At 35.2% G+C, this 25,518-nt stretch overlaps 3 protein-coding genes across 13 annotated transcripts in view; 2 read left to right on the top strand and 1 right to left on the bottom strand.

Annotated features, from left to right (window-relative positions):
- Positions 1 to 54: 54 nt before the first annotated feature.
- LOC126849677 (glycerol kinase) lies at positions 55 to 9,824 on the top strand. 10 transcript variants are annotated; one of them, XM_050591754.1, is made up of 12 exons: positions 55 to 329; positions 2,653 to 2,809; positions 5,023 to 5,102; positions 5,667 to 5,925; positions 6,098 to 6,315; positions 6,648 to 6,860; positions 6,947 to 7,057; positions 7,177 to 7,433; positions 7,665 to 7,870; positions 7,993 to 8,136; positions 8,284 to 8,370; positions 9,224 to 9,824. In XM_050591754.1, the coding sequence occupies exons 2-12, from the start codon at positions 2,659 to 2,661 to the stop codon at positions 9,319 to 9,321; spliced, it is 1,824 nt and encodes a 607-aa protein (XP_050447711.1). In that variant the 5' UTR covers positions 55 to 329; positions 2,653 to 2,658; the 3' UTR covers positions 9,322 to 9,824. The 10 variants fall into 10 exon arrangements, with proteins under 10 accessions (XP_050447711.1, XP_050447714.1, XP_050447708.1 ...); XM_050591757.1 differs by having other exon boundaries at positions 2,650 to 2,809; XM_050591751.1 differs by having other exon boundaries at positions 2,619 to 2,809.
- Positions 9,825 to 10,429: 605 nt separating this feature from the next.
- Positions 10,430 to 25,518, top strand: part of LOC126849669 (E3 ubiquitin-protein ligase CBL-B) — a 26,672-nt gene continuing 11,583 nt past the window's right edge. The window contains 1 exon segment of the mRNA XM_050591728.1: positions 10,430 to 11,518. Within this exon segment, the coding sequence (XP_050447685.1) occupies positions 10,968 to 11,518 (551 nt within the window). The 5' untranslated portion in view covers positions 10,430 to 10,967.
- Positions 22,823 to 25,518, bottom strand: part of LOC126849707 (uncharacterized) — a 5,027-nt gene continuing 2,331 nt past the window's right edge. For both annotated transcript variants that reach the window (XM_050591833.1, XM_050591834.1), the window contains 4 exons: positions 25,094 to 25,193; positions 24,909 to 25,018; positions 24,740 to 24,831; positions 22,823 to 24,651 (listed from right to left, as the gene is read on the bottom strand). In XM_050591833.1, the coding sequence (XP_050447790.1) occupies positions 24,436 to 24,651; positions 24,740 to 24,831; positions 24,909 to 25,018; positions 25,094 to 25,193 (518 nt within the window). In that variant the 3' untranslated portion in view covers positions 22,823 to 24,435. The remainder of the gene's footprint in view (positions 24,652 to 24,739; positions 24,832 to 24,908; positions 25,019 to 25,093; positions 25,194 to 25,518) is intronic.

Below are 25,518 nucleotides of genomic sequence, written 5' to 3'. Positions count from 1 at the left end.
AAATGGGAACAGTTGCGCGCGCAATAATGGCGCGTGCAGCAGACGACAGCTGATGCATAAAAGGGAGGGGGGAAGTTGACGCGAAGCATGGCAAAGCGGTGAAACACATGTCTCTTTCTCTCTCACGATTGTCGCGCGACCGTCCCGTGAAGAAGGTAGTCCGGGTATTTCGGATATTCGCACTACGTTCGTCATTGTCGACCACGACGAAGAGTCGGAAGAATATCGATCGATCGAGGGAGGCGCGGAAGGGACAGGAATGTCGCAGGACGCAAAGTGCTCGTTCGCCGGTTGCACGCTTCGCAGGTTGGAGTGTATTTGAGGCTTGAGTGAGTAACCAGTCTGGCCTCCGGCCTTCGCCTTCCTCATCGCATGGAGGTTCACTTCCGCATAATCAAGATATTTTGTATCTTCGCTTCCGATTCTTCCCGCCTCGCGGATTTAGCAGGGATGAATGACACAACGAAATCCCATATATAGAGCACGTGGTACGATATCACGTTTTATTTTATTATTCTGACAATTTTCTTTATGCGATTTCAGTTTCCTGTCATGTTTTTCTCGACATGTAACGAATATGATTATAATAAATAAAAATTTGATTTTATATTCGATCGTGAAATGGATCTCATGGAATAGCCATAAGAATTCTCATGAGCCGATTTCAACAAACATATTATATGTTAACTGAAATTCGCAAGCGATTTTCTATATTTATCTGGTTTCGGTCTGAATAAAAGAGAGAGTTGTCATTCGTGTTTCTAAAAAAAGAGAACGAGAAAGTGGATATAAATAGATTTCTTAGTTATTATTTTACCTCATAAGAAATGTCTGCAATTTTCAGACAAATTTTATACATGTCGCCTTGAGACTAATATATCTTTTGGACATAGAATTTTCTATGATTTCTTGATTAATGCATATATATATAAAAAAAGTCGAATCTTAATGAAATTCGCTAATTCAAACAATCCATGCAATCATGCATATTTTATATTAGCCGATCGATATACGAAAGTTCGAACTTTGTTATATCGTCACTTTGCACTTTTTTACGTGTCAAAATTGAAGTTTCGAGGATGTATTGCAGGTAGACGCTTTCATCGCGAAAAAAAATTTACATTTCACAAATTTTAATTACATTGCTAGGAGAATAGAAATTTGTAATATTCTTCTTGTTTTTAATTTACAACATATCCTTTTTTCTTCGCGTATATATGTCGATGTTGCTTTAATTTTTACATTTTCGTGGAGAGAGAGACGCATAATTTTATTCGAGGGAGATCGGATGATTTTGTGAAGCGCAACTTTGAATATCCGCGCCATGACGAGAGCATGCAACGCCATCGTTACATGCATGCTGCGTGCTGCGCGATGCACTTTAGTTTGACGTCCCGACCGCTAGGCGGTTGTCACCTTGTACCTGGCTGCAATTATTTAACTAAATAATTGCAAAAGTTGTATTAAAAGTCCTATGACAGATCCAGATAATCGTCACCTACGATAATCGATAATTTAATTTATTATAAAATTTAAGTATCCAAGTTTTCGGCATTTAAAGTCGTATTGATAATATGAGTTCTTCACCGTGGTGTTTCTCGATAGTGCTCGTGTACGATGCAATTCGTATATAAGGATGAATCGCAGAGACTGCTTACGGGTAGTCCGATGCTTCCCAGGGAGAACTACGAACGCATATATGCGGCCTTTCTTCTTCGCTTTGTATAACGATGTCTCTGTTCAGCATCAATCATATCCAGTACTCACGTTCAGTTCGAAAACCACGTGCGTACAGGTTTGAACCAGAAAAAAAAAAATATATCGGGTCGGTATTGCTTGTTTGTCATTTAAAGAACGACTGAGGAAGCGAAAATTTGACTATCTTTTTGCAAAAATGTTTAAAAAATTTTGTTCTTTCGCAATATTTTTTTTTTACAATAATAGGGCGCAGTGAAGGAAAGTGATCGCGTTCTTGTGAATTTTCTGGAAATTTTTATCGTTTAGAAAATATTAAGTTTATATATTTGAAAAATTTGCGTGTATAAAGATTTGGTAAGTAACTTATTTCTGAGTCTATCTCTGACACACGTTCTATTTTTTTACCGAGGTACTATATATTTATTATTGAGATATAGCCTAAAGACGATCTTTTGACAGAATATAAATTTTTTAAAAATCCATCTAATATTTCTCTTCTGAATTTTTTTACGATATTTGCACACTGTCACGTGAGCTAAGTGTATCCTAAGCAAACATTGACCGAATATGTAAACGAGGAAACTCGAAAGATCCAGCTTATTTTGAGATCTCAACGTGACCACAAGACACGCGATTTGAGTGAAGAGTACGCGATATCTATGTGAGAGAAGGGAGGAGGAAAAGGTGCGGGGAAAAGGCGAGAGGGGGCAAGACGGTTGTGAGACAGGTCGCCGATTGTCCTCGTATTCTATCAAACGAGCGTATGACACACGTTCGGTATGAAATAAGACGTTTGTTTTCTCGCGATTCTGAAAACGACGTCTTATCTCATCTCAAGTGAAAATAAAAGAAACACCGGTGAGTGTCAGGTGAATCATTCATAAAACGCATCGCGTGGTTCCCGCGCTTTTCGTTATCAGAATTGAGAAAGAAAATTTGTGATTCATGGAGCAGGAAGATATGAATGGAAATGAGGAAGAAGATACGATGAGGAGCGAACGTGGCACGCCGGAGGGCTCCTTGGAAAATTCGAACATGCCTCCGGAGATGGAAGAGTCGGAGACGGGAAGAAGAACGAGTATTTTCAAGTATTACTCGTACAAAAACACGGGTGAGTTTTCTAAGTGCAGATAACGGTAAATCGGATTTCTGCTAATAAACGCTCAGATAGCGCGAGCTCTGATAAATGACAAAGTACATGAGGAAAGCTTGTCATTGCACTGATAGTATGAAAAATATATATTTCGCGGTTATCGTGAAAATAGAGATTCAAGAAATCGCTCGCTTGTGCATGCGCTTGTTCATCAGAATTTTACTTTTCTCAGTTAAATCGACGATATTTAATAGTATCAATAGTAATATAAAAGGATACACACACACCGTCTTTCATGGTTTGACTAAATCGACTTGAAATGTGACTTTTGATGCGATAATACAGAATACAAAGTCGATTCTACGATGTATGTTAGTCTGGACTTTAGACGTGACCGGTCCGCAATGATAATCGAATGTAGATAAGAATGACGATGTAACTTTTCTAAACCTGATTAAGTAAACTTTTGCATGTAAAGAACTTTTCATTTAGGGAGATTAATTGTAAAGAATAAAATTGAGCTTCTTTAAAAATCACGTAATCTTCAATACGAAAGAATATACAAGTGCCAATATTTTCACGGTCACAGACCCAGTTCTGCCAGAAATACAATGTGATACGTGTACACGTGTCATAGTATATACACGCGCATAGTACACGCGTAATGTCTATAATAAATGTTTGTTTTGATCTAAAGTGATAAATTTCGATTTAATGTGATAAATCATCAAAAAATTACGATTCGAGTTATCGAAACTTATTTTGTGCGTGTTGCGTTTATTAATTCCGATCGACACATTTGATATTTTGACAATCTAGAATAACATTACGTGCGTGTAAAGTATGAATTTAAAAACTTTAGATGTGTATTACGAATATCTAATGGGTATTAATGACGTGTAAAATTAATACACGAGAATATATAAAATTAACTTGATGAATGTGGAGAAAAAAATATTTTTGAAAATTTATATAAGAGAGAATATAAATATTGGATAGAGTTTTATAAAATTAATTGAGAATTTATATTGTGTACAATATCATGACAGATCTGTTGAGATTCCGCAAAGCTACACAGATGCACGAAAATTTTCGTTATGACAAGCGATGCAGAAAATTCTGGGAAGCTGTTAATTGATTACGTGCACATTGTCGAAGGCGTGTGCGCAATTAAGCCGGTTTTTTTGCGATATCGTAATAAACTTACGTGATACACACGTTTTACAAATGATAAGCTTTATAGATCATCGCAGATATTATAGAGGCTCATTTTATCGGATTTCGAAATTATGACGGACAAACAACACAGACAAAAACAGTTTTTTATTATTTTTCTTATTTTATAAATATATCTTGACAAAATATATAAATATTTTGCACATTGCGATGACGCATGAAGTGTTGTAAATTCTTTCGTGAATCAATCGCGCGCCGTTTTGATAAAAAATGACGTCACGATTGTCGCCATGTGGCCGGCTTTTTTCATTCAAGACGAACGTGCTTACGCATCTCAGCCATGTGACACAGTTTCGCTTGTAGCTATTGTTAGCGTAGTGACACAAGAAAGAAATATGCAAGGGTGGATTCTAGAAGGGTGAAAATAATTAATTATCGATTCGCGAAGATGTTATGCAAGCAAGGATGAAAATAACGAAGAGGAAGAATATTGAGACATGTATTTCTGATCTGAAAATTGAACGCGCGATCATCATACAAGATAGTGATCGAAGATAACTATTAATATACTCATTATATATTTCAACTCATTATATACTCATTATATATTCATATATATTATATATTTCAATGATTATCGATATATAAATAAGGAACACGATGTTGGCGATTAATGAATTTTCACGAATCCAATTGGTAAAAAAGAAAGACAAAAGAATATTGCAACGACGACAAGATATTTATAAAATATAGAATGCATAAATACAAAGTTGTGACTTATGATTCACATAAATTCCTTGTAACCAAAGTTTTATGTAACTGCACATGGTAATAACGCGCGCATTTTTTTTTTCTCAAGTCTCTAATAACTTGTAAGTTACTTGCAACTTATATCTTACAATTATCATATGTATATAAGTAAGTTATAGCTTACAATTATCATGTGTATATAATAGAAGGCAAATTTATTCTTCTTTTTCTACATTTTTTTTAGGCTGCCATCAGAAGATTCTGTTTAAGCATTTTTATTGAAGAGAATTTTTTCTTTTTTTTAGACACTATGCCGAACATAACAAGAAAAATAGGACCACTTGTGGGCGTAATTGATGTCGGCACGCGGACTGTCCGCTTTGTGGTGAGAGAGTACTTATCGTAAAGTATAGCTTCCCTGATATAAAATTATCAGCGTTATAATTTTCCGTGCTTCTATATATTTACTTGAGTTTAGAATTTGAATTTCAAAACAAATTGAATTCGAGTTGAGAATTTCCAAACAAAAATATCGTGACTTTTAGCGTAATAATTATATCGAAAAATCGGCATTAATAACGTGTAATTGATTGCAGTTTTATCATTGCGATAAAATATTTTCTCATCTTTTAATATACGAGTAGTATAATATATGAGTAGAATATGTTTTTAAAATAATTATTTTTTTAAATAATTTGTTAAATATTTTAAGATTACTTCTAAAAATTATAGGATACATATAAAAATTTTATTGTTTTGATCAATGTTTTTTAAATTGAGATAATTTTTTTTATTTATATATTTTATATTTATTTATTTTTTGTAACAGATATTTTATAGATAGATAGAATATAAAGAAATCATGTTTCTTTTGATTTAATATTTTGTATCTTAAACAATCGTCATTGTTTTACTAGTTATTATTTAAAGAAAAATTATTTTTCTGTAGGTATTTAACGCCAAGCATGTTGCGGAAATTGCATCTCATCAAATAGACATCGAACAAATCAGTCCACAGGAGGGATGGGTGGAGCAGGATCCCAAAAATATTCTTATGGCAGTGGAAACCTGCATTAATATCGTAAATGACAAACTAAATATGTTGGAGATGAAGATTGACGAAATCGTCACAGTAGGTGTCACTAATCAAAGAGAGACTACGGTAGTATGGGACGCATTTACTGGCGAACCATTTTATAACGCTATAGGTAGGTATAGATTTTTTTTTGCGTTTTGCGATAATAATTTAAAGATTTTCATCCTGAGAAAAGAAGACTTAAAAAATTGTTTTTTAAGGAAAATGAATTAATTATTTCATTTCATGAAAGATCTCTGAAAAAATAACTCGAAAAGATTCTGTGAGAAAATATTTGATTTTAGTGTGGTCCGACATCAGAACCGACGCGATCGTGGACCAAATCATAGCAAAGTTTCCGGATCAGAACAAGAATCATCTGAAACCTCTGTGCGGTCTACCTGTCAGTCCGTACTTCTCTGCTTTGAAGATTCGTTGGTTGAAGAACAATTTGTCGACTGTAAGAAGGGCAATTCGAGAGAGGCGATGCAAAGTGGGAACTATAGATACCTGGATTATTTGGGTAAGTAACGAAGAGATATTATAGCGAAATATTAATAAGAATTAGCGGGCATGACTCTAATCTATCTTGTGCAATTGGATTATTAATTAATGACCTCTGTTTGACATTAAAATTATTAATATCAGGTGATAATTGAATTATGCTGTACATTATGAGTGACTATTTATTTACATTTATTAATTTACATTATTAACATTTGAAGTACCATAGACAAAATTAGTGTCTTGTAAAGCAAATTCTTGATCATCGATTCTTCGAGAATATATTTAGCTGAGGAAACTAAAAATCTTATGCTGAAATTGCGGCAGAATTATTGTTAAAATTTGTTTTAGAACTTAACAGGGGGCAAAGACGGCGGACTTTACATCACTGATGTAACAAACGCGTCGAGGACGATGTTGATGAATATAGAGACGCTCTCTTGGGATCCCACGTTATGCAGATATTTCGACATTCCTATGCAAATGCTGCCAGAGATCAGAAGCAGCTCCGAAATATACGGCAAAATCTCGATCACCCCTTTATCTGGCATTCCCATATCCGGTGTATGTAAGATTTTGCAATAAAAATGATACAGAGATGGAGAGAATACGAATACATTTTTCTATTATACATTTTCTATTTCTATTAGATTTTAGGAAACCAACAATCAGCTTTGGTAGGACAAAATTGCCTGAAGAAGGGACAAGCGAAAAACACGTACAGAAGCGGTTGCTTCCTGCTGTGTAATACGGGACATACCGTATGTAATATTAAAATATTTATATAAAAGATTAAAAAGATTTCATTTGACCAACACACTTACCTAACAATATTAAAATATGCCTGTCGTTTATATTATTTTCTTGATATTTTTTCCAGAGAGTATACTCGTCTCATGGATTGGTTACGACTGTCGCATATCAGTTAGGTCCGAAGAGCCCACCTGTCTACGCGTTGGAAGGTTCAGTCGCGGTTGCAGGTGCGGCCATTAAATGGCTGCGGGACAACTTAAAACTCATAAAAGATGTTCATGAAAGCGAACACTTGGCGCAAAGCGTATTTAGTACGGGAGACGTCTACTTTGTTCCCGCCTTTACGGGATTATATGCACCTTACTGGAGAAAGGATGCAAGAGGGTAAAAACTATTCGAATTATTTCTTGCGTCTTTTTCTTTCTTATTTCGTAGATGTATGAACATAGAAACTGATTATACTTTGATTTTTTAGAAAATATATTTAATAGTATTGCCTAATATATGATATATTTAAAATATTGTTTATTCAAAGGAGTTTAATGTATGAATTGATGGAATATATGCTTGTGTCTATATATGTGTTTAAGAGAGATGTGATTTTTTTTCTTTCAGAATAATTTGTGGGCTTACCGCGTTTACTACGAAGGAACACATAATCAGAGCGTCTCTTGAAGCAGTCTGTTTTCAAACTAGAGATATCCTCGAGGCGATGCACAAGGATTGCGGATTTCCGTTAACGAAGTTAAAAGCAGATGGGAAGATGTCGACCAATAATCTCCTTATGCAGTTGCAAGCCGACTTGTGCGGTACACCAGTATGTAAGTATTGCTTATAAGTTATATAACGAGATTTACGAGCAAAATAGTACGATAATATATGTAATACTATTTTGATCTTTTCTATATTTCTGGATATTATTAATTGTATTTGATGTATGCAGTTAGGTCAACTATGCCCGACATAACAGCTCTAGGTGTGGCAATGGCTGCAGGACATGCTGAAGGAATAGATGTGTGGAACCTGGAAGGTGAGGAAGTAGAAACAGTGCCAACCGATACTTTTCTGCCGACCACTACACCAGAAGGTATAAAAATTTCCGAATTAAAGGATTTTAATTCTTCATAACTTATTTTCTTATTCTATAAATATTTAGATGTAATTATTCAATATATATATAATATTTTATAATTTTTATAAAAAATGAGATTATGATATAATTTTTTTTTTCTAGAAAGGGACGCGAGATATAAGAAATGGAAAATGGCGGTGGAAAGAAGCTTAGGTTGGGCGATAGTAAAAAAGTCTGAACTAATGACAGGTGAATATAAAATTTTTATAAAAGATTTGTATTTATTGGGAGCAGAAGAGGGGGCTGCTTGGGCGTGGTTTGTGCTATAAAAAGGAGAATCATCCATGCGTTTAGATCATCGCAAGCGATCATAACTAGTACAATATTTGCTCTGGAGACGTGCTACAGATGCCTTGGATATGTCGTTCCCCCATGGCAGCCAGCACTGCATTCATTAAATAAGATTCCAAAATCGCTCTGGACTCATAAACTGTGTTAAAATAGCATAAGGTATGAGGTATGAATAGCTCAGTGGTAAGAGCAGTTGCTCGAAAATCGAAGGACACCCGATTCAGCCACTCATGCCTCGTATTTTTTCAAGATCGGCAAACATTGCTTTCTAACAATTATTTGTCGGGTTGAAAAAATGTGTACATGCCTTACACAGATACGATAGTGCCGCTGCCATGGAAGAGATGGTCACACAATACGTGCCTCCGCCACTTTAAATCTCCCCTCCCCCCTTCACTTCAATCAGAATGTACCAGAAATGTCTGGTAATTAAGGCTACTATGTCAACTAATAATTACACAAATAAATATAATCTTTTAGAAAGTCAGATCTAATTGCAATAACAAACATTTGCAGATCAACTTTAACTTTTTTTGAAACAAGAATAATGTCCTTTTAAATCTTTAAACAAATATCAAAGTGAAATAAAGATAGCACGTACATTTAATATAAAATAATTGAAAAAATTTATATAATTGTTTTCCTCAAGTCTTTCTAATGATGTTTAATTTTATATCTCGGCATCTAGAGAATTAATTGTATAATTGTATATGCATTATATATACATAATATTGCCAACTTAATGTTTCAGATGAAAGATACTGCATGCTAGCATCTATTCCTGCAAGCTGTTTTATAATGACAAGCTTCATTCTGTTACGATTAAGTAACTATATGGCAAACCGGTGACGGCAAATTAACATCATTGAAGTTACTCTAACTGGCAGGTAGCCCCGATTTCAGAAGGAAATTTAGTGAAGTGACTTTTAAAACTTGCTCAACTGATGCACGTGAATGATGCGTATGTCGATGAGTAACGTATTATGAAATAATTAGAGAGATAAAATCGTATGCGTAGAGAGATGCGTTCCATAAATTTCAATGCGCTTTATCGAACACTATATTCGATAATCAAAAAAAAAAAATATATATATTCAGTGTTCTGGTTTCCGAGTTTACTAATATGTCAATGAAAACTGTTATAATGCACATATATCTATATCGATACAATCTCATTTTAAATTCTTTAAAATAATTATTTCACACAGTTTGCGGAATACTATAAGTTTACTTGCACAGAATCCCATACATTCTTTTTTATTATTTATTATAAGAAACCTATCTGTATAAAATTTTAAATTATGTATATTATATGTATTATATAATAAAGGTATTTTCTGTTTTACTCGTGATTCTATGTGATGTGAATTCACATCTTTTTTTCTATTGAATTGTTAATATTATGAATAAATATATTCAAATTGAAGTGAGTTTTCAAGCATAGTATGCATGCAATGCAATACTTACAATACATTACAGATCAGTAATTGTAAAATTCTCTCATTATAACAAAATTGTATTTTTACTCGATGTAGACTAAACTCACAGAACATTATTTCAAATGATTTAATGAAAATAATACTTCTTTACCTAACAATAAGAGAAAGATAGAGATGATCAGATTCAGCGTATTGAATACACCTGCAATTGCTTGCATCTTGCAAAGTAACTTATTTTGTTACTCACAAATATTTTCTGTCAAAATATCTGCATTTTTTGACGAAAATAAATATAAATTTCAAATTAAGAAATTCCAGCCAAGTAAATAAAAAAAAAGGAAAAACAGCCAGAACAATCTGATTTCTCTCTCTACGTGGGACAAAGTTCGCGTTTGAATCGCGCACCAAAGCGTTTAAAGCGCCGCGGCGGCGGATCCGCGAAGTAAACGAGTGACAGCTTGTCGCGCGCTCTGGTTTACGCTCGGTCCTCGGTCCCGCTCGCATCATACGGTCCCGCGTCAGTATCATCGATAGTCGCCGCGAGTAGTTGTGGAGCATCCGGCTTGTGGGGGCCTCGTCGCGTCTCTGGCCGTGGGTTAGATATGTATGCATGTGTGTATACGTGCGCGTGTGGCCAAGTGAGATAAATTAGGATGCGGTATCGCGCGAGGTTCCGGTGTTGTATCCCGTGTTCGCGGCTTCGCGGGGACGTTGTTGTCGTGGCCGCGGCCGCGTCCCGTTGAGATATGCCCGACGGTGTTGACCGATCCGTCGTCGTATACACTGAGTGCCGTATAAGTGCGTGTGTGTGCACTGGTTAACCTCAAGTATAATAACGAGGGTGTGAAATAAAATAAAAAAGAGAAGAGGTGAGGAGGAGAAAGAAGAAGAAGAAGAGGAAGAAGGAAGGAACGAGCGCGCGTGTATGTATACGTGAGCGTGTGTGTGTGTGCGCGCGCGCGCGCGCGAGCGCCGCTGGCAAAAGAGAACGAGGAAGAGATATTACGCACGCACGCACGCACGCACGTACATACGTCCGTCCGTCTGTCCGTCAAGATGTCGTCGTCCGGACACAGCAGCCGCGCTCGCGCCGTCCACTCCGTCGGCTCGATCTTCCAAAAGCTACACGGCCGCTTCGCGGACGCGATAACACCGCCTAAGCTCTCGACCGACAAGCGTACCCTGGACAAGACCTGGAAACTGATGGACAAGGTGGTGAAGCTATGCCAGCATCAGCGCATGAACCTCAAGAACTCGCCGCCGTTCATCCTGGATATCCTACCGGACACGTATCAGCGGTTGCGGCTCATCTACAGCAAGTACGAGGATCGTATGCAGGTCCTGCACAGCAACGAGCACTTTTGCGTCTTCATCAATAACCTGATGCGTAAGTGCAAGCAGGCGATCAAGCTGTTCAAGGAGGGCAAGGAGAAGATGTTCGACGAGACGTCGCACTATCGTCGAAATCTCACCAAGCTCAGCCTCGTCTTCAGCCACATGCTGTCGGAGCTGAAGGCGATATTCCCCAATGGGGTATTCGCCGGCGATCAGTTTCGCATCACCAAGGCAGACGCGGCCGAATTTTGGAGGGAGCGTTTTGGGAACAGGTACGTTTCATTCTTCCCCTTTACTTTGTTATTCGATCGCATGAAAGATTCGCGCGGCTTCCGTCGAATCTTGCGGAAAATTCTAGTCACTTTGCGCTTATCTCGGATTCAAATTCTCGTCTCCGCGAATCGCGGGATCATTGGACGAAAAATGGCGCAAATCTTCATCAAATTCTACAGTAAAATGTTCTTGTTCTTGTCTCTGCGGAATCCTAGATTACGCTAGATTTTTTAAAATCCAGAGAAATTTATATGTTTATTGTATAGAAATTAATGTACAGTACATATAACAATAGTATCCTGTCATTTGTAATACAAAAGACGGGTACTGTGAGAAAAATATAAACATACATATTTAGAGCAACATATATAATAAGATGTCAGATATTATGTGACAGTTAGCAGTTACTAATTTTAAAATAATAGATAGAAAAAGTCAAGTAAAATTATGCGCGATATGTAGAGTTATAACAATTCGGAAAGAGGAGAGTGATAAAAATCGAAAGATGAAGGTTGGCTGGAAGGGAGCAGAGAATTGAAATATTTTACTGCATAAAATATGAAAAGGATCTTTGGAATTTTTGATTTCCCGTGGTAAATTTTCGAACACGATGCTTAAGAATCTCACAATTCTCCAAAATTATTAAACATGGAAAATGACGTTTCTAAATATCTTGATATTTTATCAACTGTCAATTGTCAAGGCGGGATAAAAAATTTATTTTGCGAAGTTTAAGTTTTGAAGTATAAAATGCAAAAATCTTAATTTAAATTTTCAAAAGAATTATTAAAGCTTGAAAGAATGATAATCTTTATCTTGATTTTGACATTTTGAATATTTTTGTGTAACATTTATATTATTCTTAGGATTGCAAAGCTACTTGTAACTAAACTTGAAACAAAATTTCGTTTCTTGGAAAGTTTCGCAGTCTTAGAATATCAGAATTGGAGGATTATTCTATTTGAAAAATGATACTTTTTTTTTATCTCTCACAAAAACACACTGTCAACTTTCGTGATGTTTACCTCTCAGGGTCGCCGAGTCCAAAGCTTTTACTACGTTCATTCAGTCGTTTATCGAGAGAGGGAGGGGAACTACAAGGAAAGTCCATCTGCTTTCGTAGCAACTTTACAATTGCTAAGCTACGAGAATTTTGCGGTATCGGAGGATATAGCTACTTAATGTTTTTACAAGTATTGCGAATTTTCGGCTCTTACGCGCGCTCTTATATTGTTTCCGAAACTTTATTCTACCTCAAAGTTCAAAAAGGGTTCATCAACTTCTACGAAAGTCTCGAAGACCAAACGGATCTAAACTCCTTCTAAAATTATTACGGCAATAATACTTCAGTTTTGACAGTTTTCTAACTTCTCTAAGCTCGAAGCTTAAAGATTTAAAGATCTAATTCCGACGCGAGTGTATACAATACACATTACAAATTAGATTTTTAATTTTTCTTTTCTTTGATATGCTCTGTTTCTACCATACATTTCTAATGTACACTTTATTGCAACAAATTTATTAATGCGACGATGAAGACGATGACGAAATTTTCACGATAGACCGATCTTAGACTGGCGGTCTCTTGTCTCTTGCATCTCGTGCCAAGTAAGCAAATTCTCTAGTGAAATATTAGAGAGATATTTCAAAACTGACATAAATCTTTTAAATTAACTTTGTACTTCCGTTCTGTGCAGTTATTAAATGCTACACTTTATCAGAATCGATATATAAATTTGATCTATTTAGTTAGTTTACTTATGAAAAGCTGATAATCTGCACATTCATTATTTGTTTATATGCTAAATCAGCTTGTATCGAGAGATTTTGAATATATTTTCTGCGATACTTTCTTTAATATGAATTACATAATTTAAATAATGCAATAATGATAGAATATTTTTTTAATATTAGATTATTTTATGTCTATAGATTTTTAAATTTACTGCATTTATTTTCATCTTTTTTTATCACGGTTTCTATAATTTTCAGCAGGTATATCGATCGGTTTTGGAGATAATTTTCGTTCGCTTTTAAAAAAGATTATAACTAAAAGATTTGAAACTCTATTAAAATGCCTATATATTATTAGACAACTATTAAATTAAATAAATAAATATTAAATAAAATTATATAATTAATAAAAATTATATGATATAATTAAATATTAAATAAAAAAATCTGATGTAGAAAGATCCGATATGTCGATTTTGATATCTCTTTTTTTTATTTTTTTTATATTTTTTTTTTTTTATTTACAAGCTCGTGTATCATGATTTCTTTCTCCCTCCTTTCTCAACCCTTGTTTTTTTCCCTACACTTTCGATACGGTTGGCAGGACACTTGTCCGCCCACGTGCGAGTTTCTAGATGCCCTTCGGATGAATGTGCGTAAAAACAAATAATAAAAGGTGCGCGAGTACAACTCGCACGTGCACGCACCTAACCTAAAATCGTACGCACGGGGAGAGGGGAAAGTGGCGAAGGGGCAAAGAGGGAGGGGAGGAGGAACAAAGAGCCGCGCTCCGACGAGTGAGCGAGCGAGACAACACCGGACGTCTATCGTTGATATTGACATTATTATCGTGCACCGAAAACCGGGACATGTCGACTCGTGTGCACACGACTCTATAGAGAATGCGTTTTATCGACCGGAAGCCGCGCGCGACGCGTTCGCCTGCACGTGCGTCGTGCAAGGTGATGTGGTCTATCGAGAATTACGCTCGCGCCTGCAAGAACGAAAGAGCGAAATGACGAATTTTTATTTAGGAAAACGCAGGTTCTATTTTTTGCTTCTTTTATTATAGCGCGAAAGAAATCGTGATATGTTACTTTTACACGCTTGAAATGAGATACAGGAGGCCTTATAATATTATTTTTTGACAAAGAATATAATATTACTCTGATCTGTCTATAAGAGACACCCTGTATACATATCTGAGATTTCAAGGAGGAAAGAGACGAAAAATATGCAAGGTGTCGGTTAACATTTGTCTGTTCTCTAGATTATTGTAGTGGAATTGTATATTATAATTAGAATTAATAATAATTATTTTTAACATAATTTTTTTTGCAAAGTAAATCTTTTATAACAAATTTTTAATTAATATTCAATTTTTCTCTTCATTTTCTCGATATTGTCTAAAATAGACAATCAAGTTTTTCTCCCAATTTTGCTATTTTTTCAATACTATTATCTATTACATGTAACCAGCATGGCCAGAAGTGAAATATTTTTCTTCTATTAAAGCCCGATTAATATTTAATGACGCGCTTGAATGTTACTTTTATCACACGAGATAGAAATAGAAAAAGAATGATGTATATGTGTGTGTTCTGCAGAAACAGTACTATACATATGAAACGTGTACTATTCAAGTATCTCGGTGTTACTTTCGAAAAGTCAAGGGAGAGAAGAGCGTCACCGCGCGCGGTTCTCTGACGTCAATCGCGTGTGCTTGACCTGCGACGTCGCGATTTAATGCAATTCAACGGTAATAAATGGCGGTGCGAATGCTCTATCTCCGGTGTTGGCCGAACTTTGCTGTTTGCACTATCGTCGTGCACATGTACGCGCTACAGAAAAAGTACCGTATATATATCGTGTCGTCCTCGAAACGGTAAGCGCACTCTCTTGTTGGCCGCCTGTATACGTGGCCAACAGATATGTGCTCTGCTGTATTAGCATGAAATAACTTCCGGTGTGTGACGATTCCCTTCCCCGATGTGTTGGCTTCGGCGCATCCGGTTTGTCGAACTTGCCGTTACTTGCTGAGAAATTTGCTACAGTTTGTGCTCGCGGATGCGGACCGTAAGATTATCTTTATTCTAATACAGATATATCCGAGAACAAATAAGATCCGCTTGTAGGATGGTATACTTTTTCCACAAAGTTAATCGAAATTTTTTTCCTCTCAAAAATAATAAACTGTTCGAGGATCGTATAATCGAGATTCAAAAATTAAAACGGACAAGTAATATAAAATTATTTGTATGCAATGAGAGATTCATTGTGGATAAAATTGTGAAGACATTAGAAAAAAAAATCAATCGATATTGTGTTATGTATAATTTTTTTATTAAACAATTGGAAATACATAAGATTCATATTTTCATTTTTATTATAGTAGTGCTAAAAAAAATAATATAATAAAAGGTCATTTAATTAACGATTTTTAAAATTTTATTATATTTTTTGCATTTAATATGATTTTAAAAGATTATTCGTCAAAAAATACTACTAAATATTTAACAGAAAAGCGACTGCTCAACATATATACGAATATTTAAAAATTATTTTAAATTTAAATTAATATTTACTTTTATTTTATTTATATTTTTATTTATTTATTTATTTTGATATATTATTTATATTTATATTAATTTTAGAGATTTATTGTGCATGATAATTTGATAAAGTAGAAATTTCTAAACAAAAGAAAGGGAGATACTTTGTTCTTCGATATCTACATTCTAGTTTCAGGAACGGTTTTACTATACGTTGCTTTTTTTTTTTGCGCTCGACGAAATTCTCGCACCTTGCGAAATTCCGTTTCCGGCGTATGTATATACGCACGCATTACATCCGGCGACCTTGCGACCACCCGCACGTATCATTCCCGATACGGTATCGACCGTTATCCCCGCGGATGCGCTCTTTCGATATTAATGGGAAAATGTGCCGGGATACCGTCTCATTTTGTATCGTGTGGCGCGGCGGTGGCGGCGGCGACTCTTATATGTCGCGGCCGGTTATATAAATAAACGGCGAGTCGAAACGAGTCTCAATTCATGAATGACCGCCTGGCCGGCGTGGTTGTGACGTACGTGTGTATTTCGTGCACGCGCTCGATGAAACGACGACGAACGTCCTCGGACATGCGCGTCGATGCTTGAATCCTCATACATAGGAACGCACAATATTTTCGTATAGTTTTCAACATGGTGTCTACTCTTTGGAAGGAACATGGACCTCTAGTTCGCAGAGAATTTTTTTATACTTGAAAAAATCAGAAAATTCTGATAGAATTTTAATGGGAATGAGAGAGTTTTTTAAAAAACTTTTCTCTTTAATAATTTTACTCTTACTACTTCGAGGATACTAGTCACTTGTTCACTCTCTTCGTAATTTTCGCCTCTTCGAGAGAAAAAAAAAATGGAAGAAACGAGATCAAAGATTATGGCACACAGAGATGCGAGCTGTACTTCAATGCATATTGGGAAAGGCTATTTTGGAGTCTTCATTATTGTTTTTATGATATAATAACTTTAAAGAGAATTTTGCTGACACTTTCATAATTTAATAATATTGTGAAAAACTATAATCTTGTTTTCTTGGGACGTTTTATAACGATACGAATGGATAAAATGAAGCAATGTTATAGAAAATGTTAAAAGTAGGTTTCATGAAAAATGTAATGGAAAATATACAGAACTTGTCTTTATGTGCGAAAATTGCCTTTATATGCTTTTTATTCATATGACAGTACTTCCATTTTATCTGGAAAGTTGTATTTTTAAAAGAATATATCTTACAATTACACAGCGTTACAATTTCCTCCGCAAATATTCAGATTATACGGTAATAAAAAGAAACCAGTTTTTTTTTTCATGAATATTATCAAGCGAATTCACGTTTAAATGATTATATAAAATGAAGTATTTCTCTTGAATTTTATGAAACAAAAAATTAAATATTATACATATGTATCATTACTTTTTATATTAGCATGTCGAGTATCAAATATCTCTAAAACTATCTTAATTCAATTTTTGTAATATTACAATTTTATTTAGAAAAAAGAGAACATTCATGAAAAAAAATTGAAAAAATTATGCATTATTGGGATATATAATATATTTTAATATACATAATACACATATTGTAGACCTCTTACTTTTATTTATTTATTCTAGAGCAAAAGGTGTAAAAATATTAAATGTATCGAACGTTTTTTTTTATCTAGAAATGCTGGTATCGCGTACTGGTTTACGTTGCAGTTGCTATTGTAAATGCATGCAATGTTTTCTATCGGAGAAACGAGATACGGTTTATTTCGCTCGCATAGAATGCGGATGATTGCGGCGCGATTAGCATATGAGCGAGCGAAATGCGAAACCGTTTCTCGTTTCTCCGATAGAGAAACATTGCATGCATTTACAATAGGAACCTTCAGCTTCCGGTCAAATGATCCGCGAACATCCGGTCCCGGTTTGCGCGTACACAATGCCGGGCTCTCTTAAAAACCGTGTGCAACGCGCCTCGTGACAGTATCGTAACTAACTGGGGAGCCCGGATCGCACCAAGTTTTATCTTCCGGTGACTAAATGGGGTTTGACAGAGGAGGAAACATCGTTTGTAGCTCGAAAACACGTCCACATGCGCATACTCGCACACACGAATCTCGTGACTCTTCTTAATTTTCCTTCTAATTTTTTATGAAAAGCTCTGACCTTGAAGAGGATCGATACGATTTGTAAGCGTGAAATATTAATCTTTTGAGAAAGAGCAGATTTTCCGTTTTTAGCTTACCAAATGATCTTTTATTTTCAGATGTCGGATGAAATTAATTAGAGATACGCGCGCGCGACTTTCTAATAAAAGTTTCCTCTCTATGAGTCCCTCTCTTCTTTCATTCCGGTTCCTTTTTCTTTTTTATCTTTTTTCTTTAATTTTTTTTCTGGAGACGACTGTTTTCCTCTACCAAATTACGCTATATTGGATTTGATGAGGATATTTCCGATCTGCATGATGGCTTTAAGAGCGTAAATTGTAATGTTAAAAATATTCAATCTCTTCAGATTTCAAGCTTCATATTTCACAAGATTTCAATTTTACGTACGAAATGCTTCGCGTATAAAATTTTTCCAATTTCTTGATGCGATAATAAAACAACAGTATCATTCAAATCATAAGCCACAGAATTCTTTAATTGGTATAATATTTTTTGTAGCGAATTTCGTCATCTTATAAATATAGAAAACTGAATTTGTTTGTCGCAATATGTTGAAGATAAACATTATATTGTTTGAATAAATTCAAGTTTTCATTGAAAGAACTTGCTTATATTCAATGGTAAATATTATATTTATATATCATATATGTATATACTAGTATTATTATTATTTTTCTTTTTTTGGAGTAATTCTAGGCAACTAATTCCAAATAAAAATTTATATTTATAAATATATTTGGTAAAGATTGCTTTTTGACAGATTGTTCTCAGTTTTGAAAATATTGTTTCAAATTTTTGAGCAAATAATTTTTAAAAGCCAATAAAAATTAAGATTTGAAAAATTGAATTTCAAAATACTAATATAACCATCGAAAAAAAATGATAAAAAAGAATTAAACAGATTTATAAATCTACAAATTACAGAATGACGTAATATTCTAGAAAAAAAGCATATCACACTGTTTCATTTAATTAATTCGCCGAAGAGCGTCACGGAAAAAAGACATTCAAATTTCAAAAAACTATATACAAATCGATTTAGCATACAAACGAACGACGAAGAGAATGTACCCCAGAAGAACTACAGAAGCTTTTAACGACTAAATTAACTAATCCATACCATCCTTGCTAAAGGACTGACATTTACTGAAAAATAGAGCGAGCGAAGGGAGAAAAGGGGAGAGTGTGTCGTCACTCTAGGAGAGATTTATATGATGTTGCTATATCCTTCCTTTTATATCCGAATTTCTTGCAAATTCCTTGACGAGAGGAAACGCACGTCCGCTCGCATGTGAACGCGCTCCGATACATCTCTGTCACGCGCGGTTCGTGCATACGTATATACATACGTACGGTTGATGCGACGTCGAAAGGCGGCCGACCGGGTTCCCTCCCCGTTCGACGGCGGCCGGCGAGTTAAGCTCACATCCGCACGTGAGTCGAAGCGGAAGGAAGGGGATGTGACGTCGCGATTAAGGCGAATTAAACGAGTGAATTATATGAATCGGCGAGCACGGAGGTGGAGTCTGTCCACACACACACACACACACACACACGCGCGCGCGCGCGCGCACCGGCCCACGTTTATCGGACGGACTTAAGTTGTCTCTTAAAGTTGCTCAAGATCGAGCTGATTAAGCGTCATCGCGCGTCGACCCATAGTCGACTTTGCTCTCTCGCATTTGGCTTTCTTCTCTTTTTAATCCATTCAATAACGATAAATAGAAAGCCTCTGACATCATTATATCAGCTGTTTCCAGTTTTTCAAGCATCTTTTCCGATAAATTGTTCTCGAGATACGGAAGTGATTAATTAGTTTTTTCCTTTTGCTCTCTCTCTCTCTCTCTCTCTCTCTCTCTCTCTCTCTCTTTCTCTTTCTCATTAACGGGCGCTTTGGATAAGATATCCTAGAATTTTCTCGCTTTAACTTTAATCGAAAAATTTTGTTGTCAGCAATTTGGAGTAAATCTAGCTGGATTCAGATAGATCAGATCGAATTGACTTACATTTGCTACACATACATAAGTAAGACTCGTTTTGAAAATTGCGACGACATTTACATCCTATGATCGGAAATGTCAGAGCGGAAATATCCTGAATAAAACGTCGCTCGATAAAACGCCGATAAACGTAGTTTTTAACGGGGACAATGTCATTCGGAGGGAGAAAGGGGGAGAGGCTGATTACGCGTGTCAGAGAGGTTCACGCGAGCATGCAGAACCTTTTGAACGGACGCAGCATCCTTGAAACGTAATTCCAGCCGTTCCACTGACATTTTCCATGGATGTATTTTTACTGCGCATTGCGTAATTGCATCTGGACGGCAGGGATCTTACGCGAGAGGGATGCCGTTGCGGGGAAAGTGTGGTATGGGGGAGGGGGGAGCGGAAAACTCATATACGTCGACGTGGGCGGAAAAGGGTTAAGGTTGAAATTAGACGCCTTTGACGGCTGAACTTTGCTGATAATCAATCGCACAGCACAATGTGTGACGCGTTCCTGGAACCAGGTGTGACCCCCGCGGAGCGTAACGTTCTGTTAATATTGACAACGTCAATATCGGCTGCTTAAAGGCTGTCATAAACGACAATTTGCAAAGGCTATTTTACGTCATCGTTATTGATCAGTCTCTTACGTGCTTCTATGCTTCGATTGAAAAGCAAGTGAATTAAAACGAATTAATTGGGAATTTACATAGATAAGTGGAGAGTATTCGCCTTTTATTGTATGTATTTATCATTTCGTGAAAAATCAGGAATCAGGTTTACTAGGTTTACAGGTCTCTCGTTGACTTTTTTTATTTTTAAAGCTTTAAAAGGATAATTGGAAATTGGAAGAACAAGAGAACCTTAGACCCTCTTACGAGAGATTGTATAATTGAATGTATTATTATCTTTTTTCATTCGTTTGACATTTAATTGAATGACTGGTGCAATAATTAAAACTCGAAGAGGATGTCAGATAATTGAAGAACTTCGATTCATAATTGAAGAGAAAACGCGCTCGTCATTGACATTTCTCGGAAATGACGTAAGCTGTCTTTCCATGTTATCATTTACTTATATAAAAAAACCGTTACGGGATCATTTATAAACTGTATTACTGTCAATATTCCTATAACTTTTTTATTTGAACCATCTTTCTTTTCCTGAGATCGATATACATAACTTTGAGAAAAATTAATTTATCACGCTTTACGAGCCTCGCCCGTAATACCCTGTAATACAGGGGGTTTTGCGCGACCTGGTCTTTACGTGAAGTTTCTCAACCTTCAAAGGTCTCTCCGGTGACATATCGAGACCACCTCCGAGTCATGTTTCCCATAAATGTACTTGGGGAACCTTTCTTTATCTCGGCGTTATATCATCTCGCGTGCCTTTACAAGAGCATAATATAACCGAGATACGCGAGGGCTTTTGTTCGGAGATATACGAGAGATCCGAACCGCCGGAAGCGAGAATCTTTTTAACAAGATAAAATTATCGATTGGTTATGTAAGAATCTCGAGTCGAGTAGCTTAGTAAATAGCGCGTCATTTTTATACGGCGAAATTTACGAACGCGTTATAATTCGAACTAAATTCCTTCAAATTTTATTCCGTTGTTTTTAATACATAAATATTTCTACTGTACGTATAACGACTTTGTTTAACCAAGATTCAAGTAGTTTGCATTCTATTTTTGTAACAGAATGTTTATTGTGTCTCGATATCGATTAATAATTTCAAGAGAAATTAATTTTCTTTACAGACGAATCAATTTTTATCTTCTATTGGAAAAAAAATATTTGCATCGCGTCAAAAATTATGTATATTCGATTAAACGTGAAAATCGATAAATTATTTTATTTCTTCTTCCATTCGTAAATTGTAGAAAATATCTTAATTTAGCACCGGAGGTTAGACATTCGAGAAAAATCGCGTTCTCTCTTTCCTGTTAATCGCGAACGACATTACCCCCGAGGAGAAATGAAACGTCACGTTGAAGGAGAGACGATGTTGGAAAAGCGGTGTTCTATGAATGGAGGCGAGCCTCGGATCTGTCGACGAGCAAGGACGACTAATTATAGCATTAGTCTTTCTCTCTCTCACTCTCTCTCTCTCTCTCTCTCTCTTTTAACTTCGTTTTGTTACATTAACCATGTGCACCGTCCGTCCGCGCATACGTACACACACGCGTGCGCACGTGTATTATGGAACGTTTTAGTACGACCCGAAAGATTATGGCCCGACGATGGAGGACATGACCCATTTCGATCGTCATCGTCGTCGTTGTCGACGACGACGTCGTCGACCCGGCGTCGGCCCGGGGATGCGAATTCAGGACGTGCGTCACGCTTACCCTTGTCCCGCTGTCGACACCTGGCATCTCGTACAAATTACGTCCACGCACTGACAAATTGTCGAACGGATGAACGAATGAATATGAGCGAGATATACGAGCTTTTCGAGAAACATAATTTTAATTATTATTCGATTTAGAGAATGGGAAATATTTTATTAATAAAATCTGCGGAATATTTACAGTTTCGCAGTTTCTGAGTTATGATTCAAGTCTAAGAAGGCAATAAAATTTTATTAAATAATAACTGTGCTTCCGAGAAGTTTAGTTTGCGAAACATCTTCAATCTTTAATCGCGAGAAACTATTATTACTTCGGTATTTAAAGCGAAAATAAATGAATAAATTTATAAAGAAAAAGATTCAAAATAAAAAAGATAAATTTATAAATTGATTAAAAATTTTCCTCATATATTAAAAGACAGTGTGCTGAATTATCTCTCATGCTTCGTTAGAATAGAATGGTTAAAGGATTATCAGTAAAAAAAAAATTACAAAGTATATGTCGCATTTCGAAATTGAAATACATCGAGAGAGATATATTTACATTGATAAATGTGATGTCCGCGCGTTTGTCTTTTTTAAGACAATCTTTATTTACCTAATGATAAATTGTCCTACGCTTTAATGACCGCTGCGCGAGAACAACTCGCGGAGAGAGTGCTTAAAAAGGTACAATTAAGCTAAAAGTGTAGTGTCGCTTTAGAGACACCGTAAACAGACAAGGTCGCGGAATAAACATAAAACGCCGCGAGAAAGTGGCCGCGTCACCGTACTAATTATCACAAAGAAACAGAGTGGGCGTGTTATAGAAGTGAAATTACATTCATATGTCATATTCCCTATTGTGGAAGTTGAACAAATACAACGGTTACTTCCGCTGGAGGAAGCGTCAACTTGAAGTTTCCGAATTAATTGGTAATAATTCTACGTCTCTCTCAAGCGTGTATTTTAATCGAATTCTAATCGAATAGTTACTAATTTCACCTTTGGTTACGCACACAATTATACAATTAAATTTTCACAACTTTGATTCGATATATAATTTAATTTTTAAGATAGTAAAATATAATATAAATATATAAAATATGATTAAATCTTTGTGTATATTGTTTCACGCAAACAAGAGAGTAGAATTTAACAGGATATTTTAAAAATTCTATGTGTGATAAATTGATTATACAATTGCTTATTTATTATCATTTTATAATTAATATGCAAGTTGGAGTTATTTTGATACCGAAAATGCATATAAAAGTTGATTATATGAAGTTCAATATAACTATATACTATAGCATAAAGGACAAAGCCGAAAGCCGATTATATGTTAAATATTTTTTTACGGTACTCGAAAGATTTTCATGTTTTAACGATAATATAAACAAGCTTTAAAATTGTAAATAATACGAATGTAAACTAGCGACTTTGCTTTCTACTAAAGGAAATAAAGCATAATTAATATTGAAATAAGAAAACTATGCTTTCTTTCTACGCTAGATTTTTACAAAATATATAACATATTATATTATATTTCTGTAATCTTTTTCGAAACGTGATTTATAATTTTTTAAAGATCGGGTATGACATCTTGGACAAATCTATGTCCATGTGAATAAACATATTTTTATTCTTCTTCTATGATATATCGCAAAATAACTTCAAGTGTTATACAAGATAGATACAAATTAATATAATTATTGATGTTAAGTGTTGTAAAAAGTAAAACTAGAAGCGAGAAATTAATATGAATAATATAAATAGTTTTTATAATAAAAATGAATATATAATAATGTTCACGTTTATTTTAAATAAAATGCATGGATGTGAGACGAAATGTGTAAATATAAAATATTAATTTTCAGTTACTTAGACAACTCGTACATTTATATTATATAATACAACTTAAAGAATTCCAAAAGATTTTATTATATATATATATATATATATGTGTGTGTGTGTGTGTGTGTGTGTGTGTATTGTAAAGAAATAAGAAATAGATTTTCATATTATATAAGTTTGCATCGCAGAATCTATATATTACGAATTTCATATTCTGTATATAAACGATAAAGAATATTAATTTTAAAAAATTATATAAAAAAAGATGATTCTTCTCTCCCTTCTCAGAAATATTTTTCGAGAGAACCCTTCAGCTTACTCGGATTCACATTAGGGCCGTGTCGTTCGACAACCTTGCCCTCTTTGTCGACGATAAACTTGGTGAAATTCCATTTTATGAAACTGCCAAGCCAGCCACCCTGCTCTTTTTTCAGATATGCCCAGAGTGGATGCGTTTTATCTCCGTTTACATCGATTTTTTCGAACAAATCGAATTTTACCTGTGAAAGATGTATCAAGTACAACAGTTACTCAATATAAATTAAATAAATATATTTATGAAAAGAATAGATATATTTGAAAAATTACTTTCTGGCGATCGGCGAAACTGCAAATATCCTCGCTATTTCCTGGTTCTTGCCCGTTAAATTGATTACAGGGAAATGCTAGAATTCGTAGGCCTGTCGAATAATAGGAAAGATATTTGTTATATAACTTTGTTATATAACTTTTGACTTTCATATGTCATGGAGCTTACCTTTCGATTCGGCATACTCGTCGTACAATTCATTGAGCTCCTTGTAATTTGCAGGTGTAAGACCGCATTTCGAAGCGACATTTACGATCAAGCATACGTGACCTCGATATCTGACGATGGATAAATGTTTTATTACATCCTTTTGATAACATACCCATCGGCGATACAATTAGGTTTATACTTACTTGGATAAAGGAACCTCTTCTCCCTTGATATTATTGGCTGTGAAATCGTAAATCGATGTGGCCGAATTGTAATCCTTGTTTCCGCTCATCGCTGCTGCAACTGCAATCGAGAATTAAATCTTTGAAACGGTAAAGCGTAAATGAAATGCATTTAACTCATATCTTCTTTTTTATTTTATTCGCAATCCTATATTGTTAAGTCATTTTCTACGTATCTACATTAGTCGCAATCTCGGATCCTTCAAACTAAATTAAAAATAGCGAATATTTCAAGTTTATACTTTTGGACTGACATAATGATATTAAAACGTTACATATTTTGCGGAAATAAATGTTCAATTTTAATTAGATCCTAATTATTATGTTAAAAGACTGTCGCGTGTTTGATAAAAGAATAGTATTTAACATGCAATCACACTGTGTTT

This window comes from Cataglyphis hispanica, chromosome 5 (assembly GCF_021464435.1).
Source record: "Cataglyphis hispanica isolate Lineage 1 chromosome 5, ULB_Chis1_1.0, whole genome shotgun sequence".
NCBI lineage: Eukaryota > Metazoa > Arthropoda > Insecta > Hymenoptera > Formicidae > Cataglyphis > Cataglyphis hispanica.
This window is presented reverse-complemented; position numbering and strand designations above follow the sequence as displayed.

Coding starts and splice junctions, on each gene's coding strand:
- LOC126849677 (XM_050591751.1), top strand. CDS start 2,644: ATGGAGCAGGAAGATATGAATGGAAATGAGGAAGAAGATACGATGAGG. Junction 5,926..6,097: donor ACCATTTTATAACGCTATAG/GTAGGTATAGAT, acceptor ATTTGATTTTAG/TGTGGTCCGACATCAGAACC. Junction 8,371..9,223: donor AAAGTCTGAACTAATGACAG/GTGAATATAAAA, acceptor TTAATGTTTCAG/ATGAAAGATACTGCATGCTA.